This window comes from Taurulus bubalis (genome assembly GCF_910589615.1).
Source record: "Taurulus bubalis genome assembly, chromosome: 15".
Taxonomy (NCBI): domain Eukaryota; kingdom Metazoa; phylum Chordata; class Actinopteri; order Perciformes; family Cottidae; genus Taurulus; species Taurulus bubalis.
Window position 1 is genome coordinate 11,279,928 of NC_136603.1, and position 24,888 is coordinate 11,304,815.

Here is a 24,888-nt window from a genome sequence, read left to right on the forward strand (position 1 = left end):
CGAGTCGAGGTTTTACGGTCCACGCAGCCCAGGAAGCCTCTCAACTGGGGGGGCGGGGGACAGACGAGCAAGGCGGTGGATCCAGAGCCGCTGGGTTAAAAAAAAAAATCTCGTCAAAGTAAAACAAAAAATAGAGCGTCAATTAGCTTCGTGTAATGTGACGTTCAAAGGCTCCCATGGTCGCGAGCCACACATCTCTCCATCCTACCCTCGCGTCGGGAAGCTCCTCTCTGTGCAAAGCTGGTGACGCGCGTGCGGAACTACGGCGCGCATCTGAACTTCATCACACAACGGGAGGAGTCCGCCACACAAAGCCAGCTGCTCTGCGCACTTCAAACACACCGCCGGGCTTTCATCGGCTCCTTTAAAACTTCAAAACATCGGGGTCTTGATCTGAAAGAAACACTCCTGTTCACCTGAATACGATTCTCAAATAGGTTACATTTTCGGAATAGGTGCTTATTATTTAATCTTGGTAATATTTTTTAATCATATTGATTTATAAATCTTTTGTTCTGTCATGCTTTTAAACAACGAAATGTTCAGAAGTAGTGTATTTGCAGACAAAATGGAGCACCATGTTTAAAATCCAGCTGCTGAGTTTGAGGTCTTCAGCCGCTAGATGGCGAAAACAACATCGACTCATTGCTGAGGTGTGAGATTTATTTGGGAAGTGAGCCATTCATTTATATAAAGGCAGTTCAGCTTCTGTGTGTCTCCCTCAGCTCTCCTGTCACCACTCCAGCTGAGTCAGTAGAAGAAGAAAAAACAGGAACCCAAGTCACACACCACATGAAGAAAACATTTAAATTGTTCTTCTCCATAACAGGTTTGATTGCTGAAACAGATCACATGAAATGACACAAGCACGTTCCTGAATAACAAGCCAACACATGTGTACCAGATTCAGGTAGGACTGTATATACATCACAAAAAAATACATGAGTCTATAACCGGTGTTTATTGAGGTATCAGATGGTAGATTTTGAGATATTGTAAATTAAAAGAGTACTAGCATTTATTAAACATGATTAATTAATAACCAATCAAGCCTGATATAGAAATGGAATGGTCTACTACATTTCAGAGCATTACACAAAAGATTTAACTGCAGATTGTATTCTAGGATCTTTATACAGATCTGTCATTTCAGAGTTAGAAAATATATTTACATTTCTGCAATACACTGAATTCCCAGTTTATCATATAAATCTGTACAATATAATTTATTCCAATATAATGCAAATAATGCACATCAAATTGTTGTAAAGCTTGTCATATTGAACTATATTGTAAGGTGTGTCTATTGTTTTGGCCACCCAGCATTTACAGGAGGATACACAAATAAGACAGACCAGACAATTGCATCCATAATCACATCATAGAAAAATATCTAAATGATTTATTCAACACAATACAAGTGCAGTTCATTAACCGCTCATCACAGTATGATACCCTCATTATTAAAGTGAATAAAGAGATTAAAGCTGACATGCTTGAGATTTAAAGCTGGCTATGGAGTTTCTTGATGACTTCCCTCCACCTGTGGACAGGTGGGCTGCCACTGGCCACCAGCCTCTTGAGGAGGCTGCAGGGCTGCAGGTAGGGCACATCAGGGTGAGCCTGGTGGTAGTGCTCCAGCCTCTCCAGGACCTTTGCCAGCCCCACCATGCTGGCGTAGAACATGGGACCTCCGCGATGCCTAGGCCAGCCGTAGCCAAACACATAGATGACATCGATGTCTTCGGGTCCTGCAGCTATTCCGTCCTCCAGAATGCGGAAGCCCTCGTTGATCATGGCATAGAGGCAGCGCTCCAGCACCTCCTGGTGGTCTATGCTGCGTGCCACCAAGCCGTGCCGGGCTCGGTACTGCTCCAGAAAGCTGTGCAGCCAGGGGTCAGACCTGGCCACCCGACCGCCGGGTTTATCATAACGGTACCAGCCCCGGCCTGTTTTTTGGCCAAACCGTCCCTGCTCACAGATCAGGTCTGCAATGGGGCTGTACCTGTAGCCTTTTCGGATTCTAGCTGATTGCCCTGATGCCGCTACAGGCTCCGCTAGCCCGGCACTCTTCCGGATTCTCCAGCCCACGTCGAGCCCAGCAAGGTCGGACATTGTGAACACACCCATGGAAAAACCAAACTCCTTCAATGCTTGATCTACCAACTCAGGTGTAGCTCCCTCCTCCAACAGGAAGAAAGCTTGTTGGCTGTATGGCATCAGCATGCGGTTCCCCACAAAGCCCCTGCAGTTGCCTACTGCCACACTGACTTTGCCCATTTTCTTTCCCAATTGCATGGCAGTGGCCACGGCCTGAGGAGAGGACCGTGGTCCATACACCACCTCCAGCAGCTTCATGACATGGGCTGGGGAAAAGAAGTGCATCCCAACCACAAGCTCCGGGTTAGGGGTTTCAGAGGCTAGCTGGTCCATGTCTAGAGCAGAAGTGTTGGTGCACAGGAGAGTTCCTGGTTTACAAACAGCCGACAGCTGCTGGAATACTTTCACCTTCAGGCCCATGTCCTCAAACACAGCCTCGATGACCAGGTCGACATCTGCTACAGCCTGGATGTTCTGGCTGTAACTGATCCTATCAAGTGGAGGAGCCACCCCACGTCTCTTAGCTCCTCGCTCCAACATGCTAGATATGGCCTGCTTTGCCTCCATCAACTGCTTCTCCTGGGTCTCAACGGCAACCACAGAAAACCCTGTCTGAGCAAGGGCTACTGTTATGCCTCGCCCCATGGTGCCGAGACCTGTGAAGACAAAATCACATGGCGATGACAGAAATATTACCTCCGAACCAGTTGCACATATCACAGACATGTCTGACCAAGACAAATTACAGTAAATACAAGTTTAGAGCACTCTACACAATGCTAGACTGTAAATAGTTTTAGCCTGGGAGCATGAAGTTGTTCCAAAGCGTGCAATGTTAATGCACAAGCTGCAGAGCTTCACATATCCAGATTGTCATGCAGCCAATCCTCCCTGCAGGGAAGAGCGGGGTCATCCATTTACACTCAGCTGAACTATAAACGAGGGCTTAGTTTCCATAGGCAACATGAATTTGGAAAAGCCACACAGATAGCTTGATGAGTGAATGTGCATGTCCTTTTTGAAAGCTTGGACAAACAGAGATTACTAGTCCAAAGCTCTTACCAATGACCGCTGCTTTATTTACGGGCCTGGGCTTGCTTGTGTCCCAGCTGGCTCCATTGGGCATCCTCCACCTGCCAACGGCTCTCTGAGCAAAGAATATGTACTGCAGGGCGCGGGCCTGGCCTGAGTTGAAGAGAGTGGCCATCAGCTCTCTCTCCCGCTCCATGCCCTGAGTGTACAGCAGGGTGGCAGCCGCCCGCACCGCCTGGACACATGCAACTGGCGCTATAGCTCCACGGGCACTTTGACGCACCTTCTGCATTACCTCCTCAAACAGAGCATCCAAATCAGACGGCTGCGGACACGGATAAGTACTTATACGACGGGCATCCATTGACTGACCTGAAATAGAAACATGGAAGAAACATGACTCCAAAAGGAATTACCTTTTTACCTACAGTTCTCAGAATTTTGCTAAAAGAAAATCACAAAATTGACTGTGTAATAGCATTTCTATACAAGCTCGTCATTTCATTTTCTAAACTGAAAAGCGCTTCTTAGTTTCCATTTGTACACAGCTTTTTTACACTTTTTCAGCCAGCAGCTGACCATTTCCAGCATAATTGGAAGAACAGTTCCCTTTGAACATCACCGATTTGAAACTTAAAAAAAACTATTTGGTTCCGGGTAAAATAGTCTATTTTTTAAGCCTGCAAACAATGAGAATGTAGAAGAAGGCCACTCTGCTAAAACCTTGTTAAACGCATCTTAATACCCATTTCTGTCTCCTCTGACATGATTACATGAGACAGTAGTCAGAATCCTTCACAGCTCCACTGAATTACACTCAGCTGAGGGTCTAGGCCAGTATCTGGGTCACCATGGCAAAGCTTAAAGGGGACAGCCCTGATCTGTTGTCTCCAATTACTTATAATTTAGCCTAATGAAAGTCAGTATCAATATATCCGAAAGAAGAATGAATGTTCAGTTAAAAGTACATTCTGAAAAGTCAGTGAGATGCTGTGTGGCAGAGCAATGTGATACCAATGTACTTCAGGAGGACATTATTGCAGCGGTTAATCTGTAAATGGTTGAGCTGTGTCGATGGATTTGTTGTGCAGCGGGTGGAAAGCCTGGTCGTCCTGACAGATGTAGCGGGCAGATGTTGCAACTACTGGGGCAAAAACGTTAATCTCTTCCCCAGTAGAGACTTGAATCTGTGCATGTGTGTGGGGTGTGGGTGTGTGTGTGTGTGTGTGTGTGTGTGTGTATATCAGCCTGCACGTGCCTACATACACCCATGTACCAGCTTTACTGCTGTGTAGTGTTTTATGTTTGCATGTATGGTTGTGACAGACTAAATTATTCTGCGCTGGTTGACTCACCAGCCGTGCATCTCAATGTCACTAACATTCACACTTTTTTTGTTGTATATTTAGACACACATTTCGCGTCCCAATTCAACACGCCTGCAAATCAGCATCGGAGTATATCCGTAAGTCTCCACAGATTTCAGTCCTATCTTCTCAAATCGCCCATCGTGTGAAGTGTTAGCTTCTCTGTGTGACTCACTCTAAGCCTCAGCGTTATAAACACTCACTTGCTCGCCCACTCAAAGTCATCTTGGCAGTGTAGAGTAGGGGAAAAAAGTATTTGTAAAAAGCACAAGACTTCAATCATCTTTCGATTGTGAAATTTTTACATGCAATCCTGGAGACTCACTGTTGACATTTTGCACAGACGTAGTACGATCGTTTGGTATTCGGCACAATCTCTAACACAATTATCTGATTACCTACAATATAGTATGTAAATAATATAGTATAAAAACATCCTCTCATATTCACTTCCAACCAAGGCTCTGCTAAAACAAGAGTAAACACGTTACTCCTACCCCTCATGTAATCTGACAATGTAAAACATACAAAATCTCACACCATAGTGGGTGGTACGTGGATTAGTTCACAATACCACTTACAGGAATAGTTTGACATTTTGGGCAATACGCATATTCATTTTCTTGCCGAGGGTTGAATGAGATGTTCAAACACGCTCTCATATCTATAGGTAAATAGGACGCTAAAAAAATAAATACAAAATGTAAACTAAAATGTTTTAGATTTTTCATTTCAGTTGAGCCTAATAGTATTATCAGTCAGTATTAGAACGTAGCATGTAGCAAATCTGAATGGTTAGCCTTTACACAGACAGCGAAATCATTCCTGGTAAACTGTAGGGATGTGGCACACATTAGCGATCCATTCAATGGGTAAATGAGTCTGATTCTCGTGCACAAAGACATTTTCATCCTCCTAAATGAATGGCGAGGGCATGTTATTAATATTCTAGGAAAGTTTGTCCCTTTTCGCCCTTCTGAATAATACAGCAAAAGCAGTGAAGACATCAGAGCACATCTGACAGAGCCATGAAACATTTATGTCTTCCGTGGTGGAGGATCTGCCTGCCGTGTTTTCTGCTTCCTTTGACTTCCACAAACCCACATGTTGACACTTCTTGATGTCGGGCTGGCCCAAAATAACTGCACTGGGAAGAATTTTTCTTTCTTTTCACCGAGTCCATTTTTAAACCCCATGAAGAGGGAGTGGCTTTTATACCTCGTGCGATTTGTTTCCTGCGTCTCACCTGCAACACTCAGGGCAAACTTCACAGCCGCGTCAACAGTGTTGTGATCGGTAACCTGATCCACGATGCCAAGTTGCAGTGCCTCAGCAGCAGTCACATGGCGGCCTGGGGGAGATAGGAAGGGCATCAAAGGTCTATCAGGGTGACATGTGACATTTCAAATGATTAGATAAGTAATAACGAGCCATCCAGGTCCCGTAAAATCCCCTGTTGGATTCTGACATTTATCAAACAACAACACAAAAATAATCGTAAAAATTATGAAGAAATCTGAATAATTTGTTTAGAACCGAGCAGTGAATCACAGAAAAGGCTTCTGTAGCGGTGAGTGGTGTCAAACTAAACACATGCTGCCTTCTGCTGGTCATCAGAGTAAACACCAATCTCTACATGTTAGCAGCTGGACTCTTCTGTACAGGGTTCCTGTGCAAACAGTAGTGCAGTTAATTGCAGTGTCATCTGCAAAAAGCACAACTAAAATACGACAAAATGCGGATGCACAAACAAAACCCTGGAAGAAAAACAGTAAAATGATGACTTCTTTATATGTATTGATACTTCCTTGTATCTGGTTTGGTACTTTAAGGAAGGTCTAAACTTCTACCGTCAACTCTGTAATAGTCAGGCAAGGTAAACCTGTGGTGATGAGGTTCAAGGCAGCTGGGACCCCGATGAGCCTTGGCAGCCGTTGGGATCCTCCTGCAGCTGGCAGCAGACCCAGAGTCACCTCTGGAAGACCCAGTCTGGCCTGAAGGGACACAACGTTTGATGAATAGGAAGTGCTGATCAATGTGGGGTTTTCATGACATTCATAGAGACAGCTTTAGTAAATACATTACATTGGTTATTACATGGAAAATATTATTTTACATTACAAAAATAACCCATCTAAAAAAGATGTCATGCTCAAGCAGGGCTGTGTTTTGAACTGGTCTTATTTCTAATGAAACATAACTATTAAATTAACAAAGCCACTCTGTAAAGTGAAAGACAACACTGTCAGTTAGACACTGATGCAACTTGACATTGACCTTAAAAGACAGACACGAGATATGAAGCATGGACTAACTTTAGAGTGCGCGATTCGATAATGACAGCCAAGTGCCAGCTCAAGGCCTCCGCCTAAAGCAATCCCCTCTATGGCTGCCACCACCGGCTTGTTCGCAGCCTCGATGGCGTGGATCATCGGTATCAGTGGAGGTCCGAACATTGCCGACCCAAACTCCTTGATGTCCGCCCCTGTTATGCAAAATGTAATTCATGCTGTTACCAGGGCTTCAAACTTTATGACATAAACAAAGCATTGTAATAAGAAGTGCATCTGATTCCACAGAGATGTTTGCTTCTAGGCGATTTGAGGGCATCGAAAATGTCTTAAATAATTAATGTTTATTAAGTTTGTTAAATAACACACGTGCACTTTTTATTTAATAAACACAAACTATTCTTTTTTTTTAAAAATGAGCCTCCTGATTATTTAATTTTCTTGATATCTGTCATAGAATTCTTGCTCTAATCATTACCCGTGACGGTGTTTATGTGAATGCTGTGCTCGCATGTTTTTGATTAAATCCGGTGCAGAGGTATGTAAAACAAGAATAGTAATATCCTCTCTCGTTTCTCCCCTACATGGTTGCTTCCGGGCTAAAGTGTATCCCATAAATCATCTAAAAAAATCGGTAGTTGTAGTCAAAACAAAAGCCCATAAGCATTTCCATTAGTTTGAATAGCAACATCTGTTATATAACAATTAAAAGTAGTAAAGAAAAACACAACGTTAACATTTTTGTCTCCCAAAATAATAATGTGTTTCAAATGTAACAGACACTGATATTAAAGTTCAATCTAATTAAAGATTGTACCTGGAATAACTTTCTTTTATTTTATTGCTTGAGAAGACAATTTGATTATATATATATATATATTCAACAGCTCGTGCTACCTTGCTTATTGTAGATTATAAAAATTAGTGAAGGGATGATATCAAGCGTGTGGTGTGGGACCAATGACAGCCATCATTTCCAAACCACATAATGTCATGGAGTTTTGTAATTGGAAAAGATGTTCATAAACTCTCTCTCTCTTTATCTTTAAGGGCACACTGACATCTGGCAGTAACAATAACATGATTTGCGAAGTTACAGGAAATAAAAAAGAAAAAAAAAACATGTCCATACCTCCACAGAAGTTTCCATTCTGGCCACAGATGACCACAGACTTCACCTTTGGGTCACTGAGTGCTGTCTCCACCTTGTCAACAATGCCCTGCCTCACCGCTGCACTGTATACAAAAAGACACATTTATACATGATACTGAAGTCTACCTACACTACATTACAGAGCTTTCTGATGCAGCCCTTCCTCCTATTAATAACGTGCATTATCTAGAATATGAATGAATATGTTTCTGTAAAATGAGGCGGTGGCGGTCTAATTACATTTTTGTGAGACACAACTTAGGTGCCCTTGAAAAACTTTAAACCCTGCTGCAGTAGATCATTGACCAAGAGATCAGACTTTGCTCGTATATCATACTAGAAATTATCTGCAAAGTATACTTAAAGTAGTAAAGGTTTAAGTACTCATTATCTGTCATAATATTTCATAATCACATTATGACAAATAATATTAAGTACAGATCTTCAGCAAATATTGTTACATTCCACCATTGAAAGTATTTCCTCTGACGCCACCCTCTGGCAAAATATAGATATTTTTCTCTTGTATTGACAAATGTTGTTATTCTCTCTCGCAGACAGAAGTTATATCTGCACATTTTGCTCAAGTCTAGAAAAGTTATTGCATCTCGAACACCCAACATATGGATTTGCAGCAAATTGTCTTCGGACAAAAAACAACAAAAACAACGTGTGTGACTGGCTCTGCAGCCTGGTTTTTGACTTCAGCTCACCTGAGTGCGTTGACAGGCGGATTCTGGAGAGTAATTAAGCCAACAATCCCCGAAACACGAGTATACTGAGCCATCGATCCTGTCGACCAAATACAAGCTATCGCACTTATTTTTTAGGTGTGCAAAGACTGAACTTTGTAAGTAACTCCACCCCCGCTGACAAGGCTGCATTACATTTGACTAACTTTGATCCCATGAGACGCATAATCAGAATTTTTCAGCGTCGGAGGCGGCGCCACGTTCATGAAGTTGCTCAATGCCGCCTGAAGCAACACAAGTTCGACTTACGAGTGGAAGTCATATGAAAATACCCGGATCACTGGGCGCACAGAGAAAGCGCACTAGCGTTTCTCTTAAACCTTCCTGCTAAATATTGTGAGGCAACAGCCAACTCTTGTACAGACTCAATCAACCATTGTAAAGTTATATCATCACAAGTATGTGCTGTTTGATTTTAAGTATAATACATATTGTATTCTTAACACAAAATACCACATCAACAAATGCAAATGCAATGGATCCAACACGGTCTTTTTCCAAGTTAAGTGGAGTTAACACCATGAATATATAGATGCCGTAAAATAGTCAAATAACTTAACCTTTGTGACCTCGCAAGACTGATTGACTTTGACTGAAATTGGTACAAGGATTTTGACTTTTGAATGAAAGAGCCTTACTCTTGGCTACTTTTGCCCGTACTCCTGGGCTTTGTATTGTTGATGTTGTATATTGGGTGTCTTGGTATGCCTTATATGTATTGTATATTATATTACAGTTTTTAATAAAGTGTTTAAAAACCTGCGCTCTTTATGTGGTCTTTCATGAGACTCCCAAACTGTCTTCTTCGTTGTATCTTTTTCTGGTTTCTACTGGCCTTTGATGGTATTCGACTCGGACCATTACCGTCCCCATCTGGCCCGGAGTTAAAATACAACTAAATCATATGTATTTATTATTCCCTTGTTTATTTAATATTCTCTATTTAGTATGTTATCATATATCAATAGAACAATATAATTCGATTAAAATATTATAATATTAGCCGTAGGAGTTGGGCACTTATTACGTCCAGAAGAGGGCAGTGACGCACACCAGGATGACAGCTGCCATTAAAAAGAAGAAGAAGAAGAAGAAGCAGCGGTTGGCCATTACTTCACTCGCTGGCATCAAGGAGGCGAACCCGCGTTCCGGCTCACTAAGTGAGGAATATGCGCGCACTTGTCGGACTCCTCGCTGTTGTTGCTGCAGCTAGCTTGTACCTGTACTCGTTGACATTGTTCCTGCCTGCGGCCCCGCGGCGACGTCCTCATCCACCTGCCGAGAGCAAACATGTGGAGACAGCGGAGTCCGAGCAGCAGCCCGATGACAGCTCCGGAGAACCCGGCAGGTAACTGACGCGTCAGTAGCTTTCAGCCAGAGAAGATAGTGTAACCCTACATCTCTAGGTTATTTGTTATTTTATTCTCATTAAAAGAGGTATTTAACTTTCACTAGCTAGCTAATGTAAGCATGCTCCCATCTCGTCCAGTCTCTCCTTCACTCTCTGATTACTAGATAATAACAAAATGGCTCTTACACTGACGATGTATTGTCTATTGATCAACCAACTAATTAATCTAACGTTACTAGTATTATCGTCAGTAAACAATGGGGAAAAAAAACAAATGTCAGAAATAGTTTTAAACTTAGTTTGCCAGTTTAAAAGTATCACTATTTGATACACGACCTTGTATTTGTTAACAGGAATTAATTTAAATATTGTATAATCCAATTAGTTTATACCTTGTATGCATATTTCCCAACCCTGTCTGTTAATAAAGTAGATTGGATGATGTGTAACTTGTTCCTGCAGGTTGAAGTTCCCCTCAGACTTGGAGGAGCTGAGGGAACTGGCTGAGCTCCTGCAGTTTTACAAGACCGAGCACACTGGATATGTTCTGCTACTCTTCTGCAGTGCATATCTCTACAAGCAGTCCTTTGCCATTCCTGGATCCTCGTTCCTGGTAAAGGTTTAAATATACAAGTGTGAAATGCTCTCTGGTCTAATGTGTGTTGCCAAGGCAGAAACAGGCATTTCTTATGTTGGATGAAATAGGATTAAAGCAATTTATTTGAACTTCATGGATACACATTAGTCACAGTATTATTCTTTGTTTTACATGTTCACAGAAAATATGATGCATGGTTTAAATTAGCAATACAAAATGCCATGGCTGGTAGGTGTAAAAGAAAGTAGGCCCACTTTAAGGAAAAATGAAAAGGCTGGGTCTCTCTTCTCTGAAGACTCACTGCAGAGGATAAAAATATCCGGCTAGCTCAAACAACAAAGAGATGCCAGACTTGCTTTTGTGTGTCTGCAGGCTTTTTGTGACAGTTTGTCTTCCCCACTTGCATTAGTTTAATCATGCTGTGCAGCACAGTGAGAACTCCGACACACTGCTGGTTAAAGTGACACCCAAAGTCTCACGCTTAAAAAAAACCCACTGTTAGTATTTCTCTCTCTTCACAGGAAAAGATACAGTAGCTGTGCGTGTGTCAGAGCTGATCATTACACGTGCATGTAGATGATGTCTAATAACCCAGGCCCTGTCCACATGTCATTGTGCAGAACATTTTAGCAGGAGCTATATTTGGACCATATCAAGGATTGCTGCTAGCCTCTGTGCTCACCACTGTGGGCTCCACCATGTGCTACCTCCTGTCCAAGGCCTTCGGAAAGCGCTACATCACTAACCTCTTCCCTGATAAAGTCTCCTTGCTCCAGGGGAAGGTAAATCTACGAGCCTATTTAAAAACAATTCATTCCAAGCAACACATGTTGAAACTAATGATCAAGATGCTTCTTGATAATATGTAAAGCACTGATGAACCAAGTTTAAGTCTCTACAATCAACAAAAGATGAAAAGATATGTACAATGCATAGAAATACACAGCTAGGCCTACCTGTTACTTCTTAACTTGCACATGATGCTGAATTTGTGGGGACATTGCTCAAGTAAAGAAGTGAAAAGACAAATGTGAACGCAATCATCAGTGTCTTACCAAACTCCCATCAAAGATGCTTCTTAAAGTGAGACGTAGCCCATATTGACTTCAGGTTCACCTTATTGCCACGCACATCTCAATGCTCTGAAATCACACATACACTTTTATACAACACTGCCAAGATATCTCATTACAACATAACATATATATTGGTCACATAGAAAATGATTTTACTTTGAATGTTTATTGATTTCTCACCTGAACGCTCCATTTTCGGGTCCCAATGAATCCTTGCAATTCTTTTTCTAAAATCCCTTTAGGATATGTTTTGTTAACCACAATATTAAGTTGTATTTTCCTGGCCTGAGATCTTTACTTACACATGTAATTGTTACGTGTAAATAAATATGCAGCGACTATCAAATATTTAGTTCTGCAGTGTTATTTACAATAATGTATCTTATTCTACAATAACAAGTTAATCAGAAGGTAGGTGGCATAACATCACAACAAAACACATGTATCTGCTGTCCCTTCATAGACTCTTGCATCATCTTACGGCCTCTCATCTCATCTTTATCTCCCAGATTGAGGAGAACCAGGATTGTTTGTTCTTCTTTCTGCTCTTCCTGAGATTCTTTCCCATGACCCCCAACTGGTTTCTGAACATGTCTGCACCGATTGTCAACATCCCCATCACCTTCTTCTTCGGCTCAGTCTTCATTGGTAAGCACACATGGTCACCTGACTAGTAAACAATGTGGCGACATATTCATCATATTCGTCATGAAACTCACACATTAAAGTAAAACAATACCAACCATTTTCCATTGTTTGGCTCCCCTCCAGATAAATAATGTAAATACTAAGAGAAAAGGGACTTCACTTTCAGCTAAAATCTAACACCTTTTTATATTTAAAGTATTCATTGAGCATTTCTGCAACTGAAAGTTCAGCTATAAAGCTTTGTATAATGTCTAACTCCATTTTTGTTCTGCTATCTACCTTCCTAGGCCTCCTGCCGTACAACTTCATCTGTGTCCAAACGGGCGTCATGCTGTCTGAGGTGGCGTCGTTGGATGACTTGTTCTCCTGGGAGAGGTTACTGCAGCTGCTGGCCATCGCCTGCATGGCTCTGCTGCCCGGCGCTCTTATCCGCCGGTTCAGTCAGAAGCGTCTCAAACTGGATGTCCAACCGCAGAACGGGCTAATCACAGATAAGAAGGTCCAGTGATGTTTTTTTTTTTTTTTTACTGGAGCCACCTGGAGCAGGAAAGCTTTTGGGAAAATAAGACTGGCGCATCGGAATTTGAAGCCAAGTATTTTGTATAACCAAATGTTGGTGTTTCTCTGCCACAACTTTTATGGGCACAGTGTATATGTATAAATGTACAGTTGTCATGTGAAGACTTTTCTCTTGTTTTATTATTATACTGTAAGAGTTTCAATGTAAACAGATAGCATTTTAAGTGCCTGTTGTGCAGTGATGGTTTCAAACTTCTACCTCCAAGATGGACTTGTGGAAAGGTTAATAAGACAGACTGCTCATGTTAAACGTGGCTGGATGGTTCAGATGATCATTTTTTAGGTTTTTGTGAATCATTATACTTGTAACAGAAATATGTATGATGTTTGCAACATATTGTACAACTGGAGGTATTTATTTTTTCTTGTTTGACAATCACATTTTTAAACTCAGTTTTTCAAATCGTGTAATTTGGCCTGAGTTTTTTTTGAGTAACTAATTGAATTACATATCATGACTAAATGACATGATATCTAACTAGCTGGATTCTTCTGAACATGAATGTGCAGTTAGTTCAGGCAGTGCAAGGCCTCTGTTGAATAGAGCTTAAATATCACTTATCTTTGCTGCCTCTTTGTCTTTTGTACTGAACTGGTTTTATTTTAAACTCTTTCTTCATGTGGGGCAAAATGTTGTCAGCTTTCTGTAGATTCCAAGATGTAAATTATTTTTAATGTAATGCATATTTATAGCGTCTCAGATCACAAATGGCGTGCCATCTTTTATTTTACAGGTGAAAAAACTTTGAAATAATTAAACGGTAAAACATACAGCATTTTTTTTTTTTTTTTCAAATATTCTTTATTGCTCAGATCCAGGTTGCTCAGCAATACAGTTCACTCACAACTCAAAACAACAGTATGGCTGTTATCAGAAAGGCATGGATCCAAAAGATGGATTCAAAAATGGATCATATGTCAGTCCAGCGCTCGGCCACAAATTACCTTGAGGTGTTTGGGACCTTCAGGCCCGTGGGAAATGTAGGACTTGAGGGTTGTAACAAAAGGAATCTCCCGAATGGTGAAATGCAGTTAAGAAATGGATCCATGTAAAACCACTACTGAAAGTCTAGTGCTATATGAAGTGTACACACTGGATCGCCTACAACAGTCTCATGCAATGCTTTGTGTTTTCCCATTTAACAACAAGACAGTACAAAAACACTGCTGTGGTTCTGCATACATCCAACCAGACTTTACGAAATTCTTCCTCAGCTGTTATTTTTGGATGGCTGTTGAATGCCCTCTGTTTCTGTTCAGTTGCAAAGGCAGAACAATATTTTATCAGTTTTTTAACAATATAATCATACTTGGATACTCTGTCAACCTTCCTTCTTTGCATGTCAGATTAATTTATTTTGCCAATCTGATTCTCAAATCTGTTAAAACTCCCAGCTAGGAAATGTTCCAAACAAATTTTAACAGCTAGTATTATTTGTAGTGATCTAAAAGGAATGAATATTAAAGCAAAGAATCGCAGCTACTGCTCCGGACTACATTATTAAATCAGTGTAAATGACGAGAAAACCAGATCAACAGAAGAAAAAAAAAAACTAAACTATCAAACCACCATGTGATATGACTAACAACACAGTACAGTGATGTGTGTATTTGTGATTTTCTGGTACTGAATATTAATGTCTAGCAACACCCCACAAAACCTAGAAATACCAATCCTTGGAAATAAAACGAAATAAAAAAGAAGAAAAAAAAGGTTACTATCATCTTGACAAGTTTCCTCAGATTGCGGTCGACCTGCAGATGTCTCAATAAGAAGGACGCTGTGCTGACAGCACCACAGTGAAACCAAACCAGCTGAAAGAAAACCTGCACTTGCTGTGTAAAGAGCCAAAAACACGAGCGCGACAGGTCTGAAGAGCCCTCTGTGATGCAAGAAAATAGCCTCAACTTCAAAACTGCTCTAAAGAGTTACTCCCGACAAGTCAAACAAACCACGAGTGACAAACTACAATTTCCAGTGCTACCGTGAAAAGACGTTTTCTCCTCGACATGCCCTTCTACAGTGAACCAGACCACCACAGGAGTCACACATTCCAGTAGAAGCACCGTACTGCATTTGTATGGCTACGGTCCGGGTATCTGAACCAGGTCTGGTGAGCTATCATCATCATCATCAGCAGCATGAGGTACTGTGCCGGCTGTGGCGGAGGCTTGCTGAAACAGCCTCAGGCATTGTGTGAGTTAGATAGACCTTTTATGTTTATTTTAGCACTGCTAGTCTGTGTTTACTGGGATGAAAAGGATCCAACTCATCTGATGACAAAAGTCTGCCCTCGAAAAAGTAAAAATCAGCTCTCAACAGGTAAAAGGACTCCAAAGAAAAACACTAACTTTCACTATATCATTCATTTATTTAATTATTTTGCCCTACATTGGTTTTAGTAACTAAAGTCAGCCTTGGATTCTGAGAGGTAATTCTGAAATGTACAGCACAACAACAAAAAATCTACTCTGTAGGTTGATGAGAACCATTTAGAGGTCAGTTTTGAGGGAAGCTGTGACGCTCTAAAATTCTCCCATCATCTCTCACAGCGCAGGTGCAGACTGATAAGTGTTATAGAGAGACAGAAAATTATGCATTTATGTGTGACTATTGTACATGTTTACAGATATACAGTTATTTGTCGTACACAGTGACATATTAACGACTAGAGTTGTTCTACATTCTACACAGAAGACTGGGGTTTTTACACCATGTTCAAGAGTCCTGTCAGTGTATTTTTGCAGCTTCATGTTTTAGTCAAATCAACCCCAGAGTATGCTGTTATCAAAAAGAGCTGGTAAGATTGAATTGGGTTGTTAAAAAAAAAAAATGTCACAAGTGAATAAACTTCATTGTTGTTTTTGTTTTTTTTTAAGTCTAAAAAAAAAACAGGAGGTACAGTTGGTTAGTTTTTGTTTCTATCAACTGATTTGTATCTTTTTTTTGTTTTTCTTTGATGGTGAAATCAGTACACAACATCCACATTCAGAACCACTTCGGGCAGGTATGTACCCCTTACATCCTGCTCTTTATTCCTTTCTAGCAAAAATGTACTTTTGACGTGTATCATTAAGAGGTTGTATGGTGTCCAGGCAGAGACAGTCCATCAGAGTTGACTATGGTTTACAAAGGTTCACTAGTTGGCTGGACCTGAAGAGTTTAGTGATTAGCCTACTGTAGATATTTTGTCTTGTTCTTTTTTTTTCATTAAAAAAGAAAATTAAAAACGCTCAAATGATCAGTTAACAAGGCATACAAAATGTGGAAAAAGGGGAAATGAAAGATTGGACTGAGGTACCCTGAAGCCTGAGGTAGATCACAATACTGACATGCGCACTGTTCACATCCTGACCGAAGTTAACGCGGTGGTTCACTTTACTGTTCTCCTATTTTTTCAGGTTTTTATTTATATTATTATTCATAGTCTAGTTTTCAAGAAAATAAACACTTCCCTTCAAAATAATATGGCAGTGTCCCACTGAGGAAAAAAAGAAAAGGACTTTGTTTTCTTTTTGTTTCTTATCAATAGCTCTCATCACAAAATAGGAAAAAAATAGATTCATAAATATTACTCTCTCTTTTTATATATATATACACACACACACACACACACACACACACACACACACACACATGCGCACACACACGGAGGAAGCTGTGCGAATTGGCAATAACCTTGCGTCTGGAAGATGAAGCTGATGGGTGATGTCTGAAAGGTGACAAAATAAGGCAACAAGCTTCCATGGTCTCCAAAGTAAAGCACAAAGGGACACCAGGACCTGCGTGTCCAGCGCCAGCTCGCCAAAATAAAAGAAACACAAAATAAAAGTTAACGGAAAAGAGCGAGAGTGATAGGGGCAATGACAATCTGTGCCTGCTGGACACAATCTGTGCATGCTGGACACGGCAGGAGTGATGTTTCTAAAAAGGCTGCATATCGTACATTCACAGCTGTCATGCCGTTTTAGAAAGCTCCCTGACAAGAGAGGGTTGAAGCCAAACGCGGCTGCGGTCACGTTTGCGGTTGTGTGTGTACCACAGGTCATACAGTTCCTCCCGGTGCCTCCTCAACCCCAACCACGACCCACCCTCTACCCAAAAACGTTTCTTCACTGCCACTCCACACACCTCAAGTCTGCACCCGGCCGCCCTTAAGCCCACGTCTCCTCTCTGGGCCCTCAGCTCACATGTCGTGTCGGCCCTCGAGACGTCATCATAAGGCAGAGCGTGTGGCGGTACACATTCAAAATGCCTGTTAGCAAGCAAAGGTGCATACTTTTTTTTTTTAAAGACGTCAATTTTTGCTCTGATCATTGAGGAGAATGCCTTCAGAGACATACTTTTGATTTTTTCTTTTTTTATCAGGACAACAAGCATGAATGTAGATATAGTCTACTGCACATTATGGAAGAGTGATAGTTGTTGAGTAAAAGTGGCAGTCAGTTCAATGTTATCAAAAGGCTACGGGGTAAAAAAAAAAGAAAAAAGTTTTTCTTGACAACAAATCTTTTCATCCTATTAAAAAATGAGAGAGAGAGTGATGAGAAAGTGAAGCAGAAATTAGCAGAAAAGAAAGAAACAAAAAAAGAAGTGAAGCGTCAGATATGAATGGTGAGAGACATTTCAAAGGGACGTTATACCTTTTACGTGGGCACAAACAGGCTGTTACAAAGACCCATTCACCATATTTACTTATAGAGGTTTTTTTCATTTTGATTTTAGTGGCCTATAATGTGAACAAACAAGGGAAACTGCTTTATGTGGCTGTCAGAGCCCAATCAATCTCTAACATAGTAAAAACTACACCAAATTGTACTGCCATTTTGATATCACAAAATAACAGTGCATACTCTCAGTGTGTATCGATGTACTTATCTACACTGTGTTAATACTGCTAAGGATATTTCATTTTGCAATCTGAATATCTCACACTCTTGTGATAGAAGGTGTCCATTGTCACTCGCTTTCATTCTAACCCAAAATAATAATCACAATGCCTTGTATATGCTAATGTTAATACCGCGGCTTTATCAGTTTGTTAGGCCTATGTTAGTCCAACTAAAGAGATAACGTTATGCAGGGCAACATACTATTTCCTGTTTACCTTTTTAACTGTGAGAACAACAGGTGCCAAATTTTCTGCCATTTCTATCTGTCTTGTAGATTTTTTTGGTCTTTTATTATTATATCATATCAGTATGGTTTCTCCCACTCTATCTGCTCTCACAGGGCTGGCAGTGTACACAATGCCCTCAGCCTTTGGCTCTCACTTGTTTCCCCCCCTAGTGAAGTTCTTTGGTTTTGATCCCGGTGCTGCTGGTCTGCCCTGCATGTCCCCCTTGGCCTCGGCCTTTGTCTGGGTAGTTCTCTGTCCGTTTGGGAGGGCTACATTCATTGGCTGGCCGCCCCGCTGGTCACTTAGAGTGGTGCGGTGACACGGTGCCGGCCTGCTGGTGCTTCTGTTCCTGCTGTTTGACCTGCAGAATGATCTCCCGGATCTTTCTCTGGGCAGTCTGTTGGAGAGACACCACATGCAGGACGAGGCGTTAATGGATACCTGACTAGGTGGTCATATTCCCCAAAAAAGAGAGAAATAGACTGACTTCATTATTACCTATATGTCATTTATGTTAGTTAAATCTTAGATACTGTTGATGTACAGATCACGTTTCTATGAATTGCAAAGCATAAAAAAAGGCAGGTTGTAAAGTGTGGGTGAATTAATTGCATTGTAGTGTACGACTGGATAAATGAGACTTGATTATACTGCACACCAGTTGTGTGAGAGTTTGTAAACAGATGTTTTGATAAAGTTTTGCTGTTGTAAAATGTGGCCCTCATTTACTTTAATTTATCAAGACTGCTCTGCTCCAGCTAAACTCACATTCTTAAGCATCACCAGTATTGGCTATCATACGTTTATTCAGGACATGCACGACGTCTTTGCTTTGCTTTGTTTATTGTAGATTACATGATGCCCTATGCACTTAATAAGGGACCGTCTCTCTGCACGCGCCACCTACATGATACATGGTTGCCAATGCGTTAATAGCAGTCATTCTTTTGTCACAAGTGTTTAACATTAACTAACTAATCAGCCCAATTGACTGACGCCACCTGTGTCAGATTACAGGGCTTTAAGGCTTGTTGTACGTACCTGGCTGGCAAAGAAATGACCGCTGATTTTCACAAAGACCTCGTCGTTCTCGTCTGGAGTTTGGTCCCGAGGTACGATGACCTCAGCACTCGTGAGGTTCTGCAGCTCGTTTACCTGGGGGAAAAAACAGACTCCAGTGATCTTCTTTTTTTTCTTTTCATTGATTGCTTATTGTTTATTTATAATACTTGTTTTGATCTTGTTTCTTTTCTACTATGCCTTGTTTACCCTATGCTGCTGTAATCCCGTAATTTCCCCACAGTGGGACTAATAAAGGATTATCTTATTTGATCTTATCTTGCTTTGAATTTCACCTCCAGCCTCACTTACAAAATGCACATTACTCACTGAGGCTGAACACCCTTTAATAAAATCAAGCAAATCAGGTGCTAATTGATGCTTATGTTAAAGTAACGTTAATAAATGCAACTTTTTTCCCATCCTCGACCATAACTCAGCTCAGTTCAAGCATCAACTCACCGTTTTGCCGCCTTTACCGATGACCCTTCCGGCTGCAGTTGAGGGAACCTTGATCTGCGCCTCCAGTTTGACCTCCTCCTTTGCTGAGAAGAAGTTCTCCTCTTTCAGCTTCCCAAATATTCGACCCTGGGCCTGGAATACAGAGGAGGGAATGAGACATGGAGAGACTGGGGGAAATGCTATTTTATCCTCAAAATTCCAGTGTTAAATTATTACATTTTGATGCATATTCATACACATATTTATTGTGCTCTTACCTTAAACTGAGCCTCTGGGGTTCCAGTAATGATAACCATCCTTTCAGTAACATCTGGGCTCTCCGCTGGGGCAATCTGAGAAACACACACAGACGGGTTATGGAGACAAATAGGGAGAAAATGTGTCCAAAAGCTAGTGATCTTACGCCCTCAGAGCACTGAATGTACTGAATATACTGAATACTGAATCATCTGAGAAGTCTGCAAATGCCTACGAATATATAGCTTTAGAGTACGTTATGACATTCATTGACCAGCTGTTCAATCTCTCCAAACCGAGATGCTCAGCGTACTAGTCATCTCCTTTTCTGACCATTATTAACTAACATCCTCAGCTGTGGTCCATGACACGCTGCTGACTCAGCCAGTACTGACCGCCAACTTCACCCTAACACTCGACATGAAGCTTCTAAGAATGCGTTGCATGTTGATCAGATACGGTTTGACCTCCTCATTCCCCTTTATTGACGCTGACAAACCCACCTTGATGGAAGCTCCAGCAAAGTGGGCGAGTTGTTTGATGTGCTGGCCCTTCTTGCCGATCAAGGCCCCGACTGCCTGAGTTGGAATAAAGAGGTAGACAACCTCCTGTTCTGGAGCCTGTTGCTGAAAAAAAAGACCACACAGAAACATACATTTTACTACATGTTTACTAAACTCTGTTACTGATTGTGACAGAGAAAAACATTTCAAAACGGTTTCAACATGTTATATTTCGTACTGAAAGCGATGACACCACATGCAAGGAAAGCTAAACTGAGCTCTCTTTGAGGGTTTTCTCTTCGGGTAAACATCCCGCTGCGTCTATGCGGAATATTTCCTATTAGGGCCGAGGGTTGCCCTATGTTTTTGTTTTTCTTAGCATGGTAACACTCATGTACTCAAGGTTTATGAAGTGATTTTTTTTATGAGCCACAGGACAACTCTGGGAAAAGTCCCCTTCCAGAAATATTTGTGGTGTTCTGGTGACTGGGCGCAGGAATGCCAGACTCAACATAGCTGCTGACTGAGAGGTTGTCATGGCCTCTTATTTATGTCCTCCTGTCCATTAGTCCTACACCTTCCTCTTTTTCTTCATACTTTGGCAATCCTTCATGTATACCAGAAGTCACTTGCAAAGAGAGACTTTATAGAAAGCAGACTAAGCTTGAGGCTTTCTTTTTTTTAAAGCTTTTTGTGTGCAAAAAACATTCTTTCAACTATTACCTATTTATCTAGCTTCACAAAAACCGAGAAATTAGTGGTTAAGTCTCTGTAGTGACTGTAGTGCATATTTTAGGGAACATACTGAGTGCTGGTGGGTGATGGCACTTGCTGGAGGAACCCCGTACATGCCACTGAGATGTGAAGAGTGACTCTGAAAGTGAAGCCACAAGCAGACCGTTCAGATGGCACACAAACAACTCACATTTACAGACACATGCGCATACTCTACTCAAGCTTTTATAAGGGGGGATTTCAGGGCATTAACTCACAGTGAATCAGACATTAAGCTTCTTGACTACAAAGCACGCAAATACATTCTCACACACTGTCTCACAGCACTTTGACTCGACCTCGCCAGGCAATGTGTGGAGACTTTGTTTTACAGACAAACTGACTCATCTCTGGAAAAGATGGGGGGATTCTGGTTGTTTCTAACTGTGTTGTGTACAGCATCATGCAGGAAGACCTGAGTCAACACTGTGTTGTTTTTATAAAAAACACTCCAAGGAGAACCTGGTTTACCATGTGTTGGAAACAAATTGCTTAATCAAGTCAAAACTAATCCCTGCAGGAGATGTGCATTGCTGAGCTGGGCGGGAAAAACCAACAGTGGCAATGTCCTTCTAAAAGAAGCATTTAAACATATTTCTTCACCACCTTTTATGTCTGTGTGCAGAGGTTAAAAAAAAGCATACTCACAAAATATGGATTGTATCCAGCTGGTGCCATTTGGGGCAGTGCACCACGTGGTCCACCAGCGGGGGGCAGAACCGGCAGACCAGAAGAGAAGATGCCCAGAGCATTCAGGTTCAAGCCTGGGATAAGGTTGGCCTGTTGCTGTGCAGAAGAAGAATTGTAACCACAAGTTGAAAGCTAGAAGAAAGACAACAAATCAGAATTGAATTAAGGCTAATTTTTTACAGAAAAACCTGCTGATATGCTGAGGAGCAGCTCAATTTAAACTGGGTTGTTGTGTTTCCTTCTCTGAGAGGACTCTGACTAATACAATTAACAGAAAAAGAAAATCATTCTACAGTAAGCACACAACTTTTACTGCTAATAAATAGTAAAAGAGAAAAATGAGAAGCATTACTGTATTACTGTAAGTAAGGACCGCTTTTTTATTAAAACAATTATAACAAAGTCTAAGGTCTTTTTCATGTTTTTCTCTTCATCACCTGAAAGATAAGAAAGTTAAATGTGTCCTCCATAATGTAACAAATAATATTAAAATGATTTCTCAAGCAAAAGGTGTAAAATGGTTTCCAGTTTCTTAAATATAAGCAAATGCTGTGTTTCTTTGTTTTCTGTTCCACTAAATTTAATTTATTGGGATTTGATTGTTCAGACAAAACCAGCTAACAATTTCAACTGATTCATTGAGAAAATAATCAACGGATTAATGAAGTTAATAACAACAGCTAATTGCTTGTTTTGTGAACTGTTCCTTTACGCCTACTAACTCCCTGACAGCGGCTGTTTCACTACAGGACGTTCTGACAATCATGTGAAGTGAATTTTATTTGTGTATTTTGTCCTGAAAAAAAAAAGTATCAGATAGAAGTGAAGGATTAAGTGGTCTTTAATGGGTGGAAAAAAACCTCCCCACTTCTTAAGATGAAAAAAAGATGAGCATTTTAAAAGCCACTTGACTAGGGCTGAAGAATGCAATGTCACAACATCGAAAACAGGGCTGCTTGCTGTCGTGATGGCATTACAAAGATATTCCGCTTTTTGGGGTTTCATGTCCGTGAAGAGACACGCGGCCTCCTTTCACTTCCTCGTTCCCAGTGCGCTTTGTGTAATATCCACAGTGTCTCACTAGATGGCCCTCACCGATTACTGGAGAGTCGATGCTCTGCATGACAGGTGCCAGATCGGCTCTCCCCTGCCAGTACAATCTAACCGCATGCAGCGCGATACTTCTTGATGATTATTTCTGAGGCCAATATATGTCCGATCAAAACATAGGAGAACAAAAGCAGATACTTGGACATCAATTCTGAGTAACTGCTGCTCGTTGTGCAGAGCATCATCACAGTGAATACAGCGGTCATTTTTGTGTTCTAGGGAGTGTGCAGCGTGTGATATCATCACTATCTCTCCTCCTCTGAGGTTGACCTCGCCGGCTGGCTGCAGCACTGGTGATGTCATCGGGGCAGTGTGAGAGAGGAGCAGGGTGAGAGAGCAGCCTACAGATATCAGATGGATGCTGGGAAAAGCAGTGTGTTACAGCAGGAACACAGACACACACAGCGGGGAAGTGAGCGTGAGTCAGAGGCTGCATGGAACAGGCACACACACACACACACACACACACACACACACACTGTCGTTAAACGCTCACTGATGAGCTATCATTCACTGTTATCCATTTACCAAGCAGACACCAACGGGTATTACTAATGCTGGAGGTAACACGCACTGAAAGGGGAGGCGACTTCCTCCTGCTGTATGTCATCACTACGCTGTTCACCTGTCAGTTTACGTGAGTCAACCTGAGATCATAACCACACACAAGGCTGGCAGATGGTAACCTTTAAGCTGGGCTTACGTTCATAGCAGCAATGTCATTCTCGTAGGCTTCTCTCAGTTTCTTCATGATCTCCACCTCGGCTTTACAACTCGCCTCCAAGCTGCCCTTCACCATGATGGTCCTCTCAGGGTTGTAAATGGTTAAGTCTTGTTGCCTGGAAGAGAGATCACACACACACACACACACACACACACACACACATAAATATGTATGTGGAACTACAAATACAGAGGACAGAAACACTCACATTCTGCTCACCATTTCCTCAGAGTTGACTGAGCTGATTTTAATTGCATTTCCTGTCTTTGTGTTTGTCTAACTTTAGTGTAGTTGAAGACTGTGTTATTACCATCCAAAAATGACGTTTTCTTGCGAGCTAACAAGCAATTTAGTGTTGCATTTCCATAAAGTTGGAGGACACAGAAGAAGATAAAAGAATGATGAAAACTGAAGAGATAGCATCATAGTCTGACTTTAAGTTCCCTAGTGTGGGTCAAGCGCCAAATCACTTCCCATTACGTAGCTCGATAGAGTTTCAAAGCACCTCATTCACATCACATCATCATCAGAGCATTCAGAAAAATCAGACTATTCAAGCTGTAATCAACAACTTAGATGTTGACACAACTTACAAGTTCTGTAATTAAATACATATATTTCCTGTCTGGGAACACAGACACCTTTTGAACCCTATCTCATCAATTTGTCATGTCTTTGCCCAAACTAAGATGACAATACTCCTCCAAAGACACAGATAAGAATACATAATACAACTCTCTTCACAGTTTTAGTATTGTACTTCTGATGATGATTAAACACATCGTTATGTCAACGCTTGGTGGATCTCCCTTTCAAACAACTACTTTGTCCCTCTCAGGATGTGGATATTAGCACGGTGACACATGTGAGAACAGATGGAATGGATTCATCAATCCCCTGCACTGCGGCAATATATTTAACTTAATCTTATCGTGTTGTGCCAAATAAGAACCAATCTGTCTAAAATCAAACCACAGACATCAATCATTTAGGTCAGAAAAAGTTGAGAAACTATTTTGCTCTGAAAGTCATTCACTTGAATCTGGTAAAATCTTTTTCTCATCTTTACAAGGCACGTATACAGCAGGTGAACTGACCACTTCACAACTGAGAAAATAGCACAGCAAGACTTAATCCATTATGACATGAATCAAATAAGCAACTGCTCCATAAAGCCTGGAAGTTGTGTGAACAATAACAACTTTGTGCCTCTGAAGCAGAACCAATCTTTTCTCTCATCGCTGTCAGTGGATGTGGAGGAA

At 41.3% G+C, this 24,888-nt stretch overlaps 3 protein-coding genes across 7 annotated transcripts in view; 1 reads left to right on the forward strand and 2 right to left on the reverse strand.

The window, feature by feature from the left end:
- Positions 1-1,056: 1,056 nt before the first annotated feature.
- Positions 1,057-8,730, reverse strand: ehhadh (enoyl-CoA, hydratase/3-hydroxyacyl CoA dehydrogenase; the record flags this gene model as incomplete). Its single annotated transcript, XM_079230836.1, has 7 exons — positions 1,057-2,756; positions 3,163-3,504; positions 5,746-5,850; positions 6,382-6,493; positions 6,815-6,984; positions 7,923-8,026; positions 8,657-8,730. The coding sequence occupies 7 exons, from the start codon at positions 8,728-8,730 to the stop codon at positions 1,504-1,506; spliced, it is 2,160 nt and encodes a 719-aa protein (XP_079086962.1). The 3' UTR covers positions 1,057-1,503.
- A 1,134-nt stretch (positions 8,731-9,864) lies between these two features.
- Positions 9,865-12,876, forward strand: tmem41aa (transmembrane protein 41aa; the record flags this gene model as incomplete). Its single annotated transcript, XM_079231393.1, has 5 exons — positions 9,865-10,043; positions 10,509-10,659; positions 11,265-11,426; positions 12,230-12,368; positions 12,656-12,876. The coding sequence occupies 5 exons, from the start codon at positions 9,865-9,867 to the stop codon at positions 12,874-12,876; spliced, it is 852 nt and encodes a 283-aa protein (XP_079087519.1).
- Positions 12,877-17,197: 4,321 nt separating this feature from the next.
- The window catches only part of igf2bp2a (insulin-like growth factor 2 mRNA binding protein 2a), a gene marked incomplete at its 5' end in the record, with an annotated part of 42,290 nt that continues 34,599 nt past the window's right edge, over positions 17,198-24,888 (reverse strand). Inside the window, 8 exons of one of the 5 annotated variants that reach the window (XM_079230752.1) lie at positions 17,198-18,464; positions 19,109-19,222; positions 19,589-19,720; positions 19,846-19,920; positions 20,329-20,445; positions 21,134-21,202; positions 21,751-21,888; positions 23,606-23,741. In XM_079230752.1, the coding sequence (XP_079086878.1) occupies positions 18,366-18,464; positions 19,109-19,222; positions 19,589-19,720; positions 19,846-19,920; positions 20,329-20,445; positions 21,134-21,202; positions 21,751-21,888; positions 23,606-23,741 (880 nt within the window). In that variant the 3' untranslated portion in view covers positions 17,198-18,365. Of the gene's footprint in view, positions 18,465-19,108; positions 19,223-19,588; positions 19,721-19,845; positions 19,921-20,328; positions 20,452-21,133; positions 21,227-21,750; positions 21,925-23,605; positions 23,742-24,888 lie in introns of all 5 variants that reach the window. The other 4 variants (XM_079230751.1, XM_079230750.1, XM_079230749.1 and 1 more) reach the window with 4 other exon arrangements.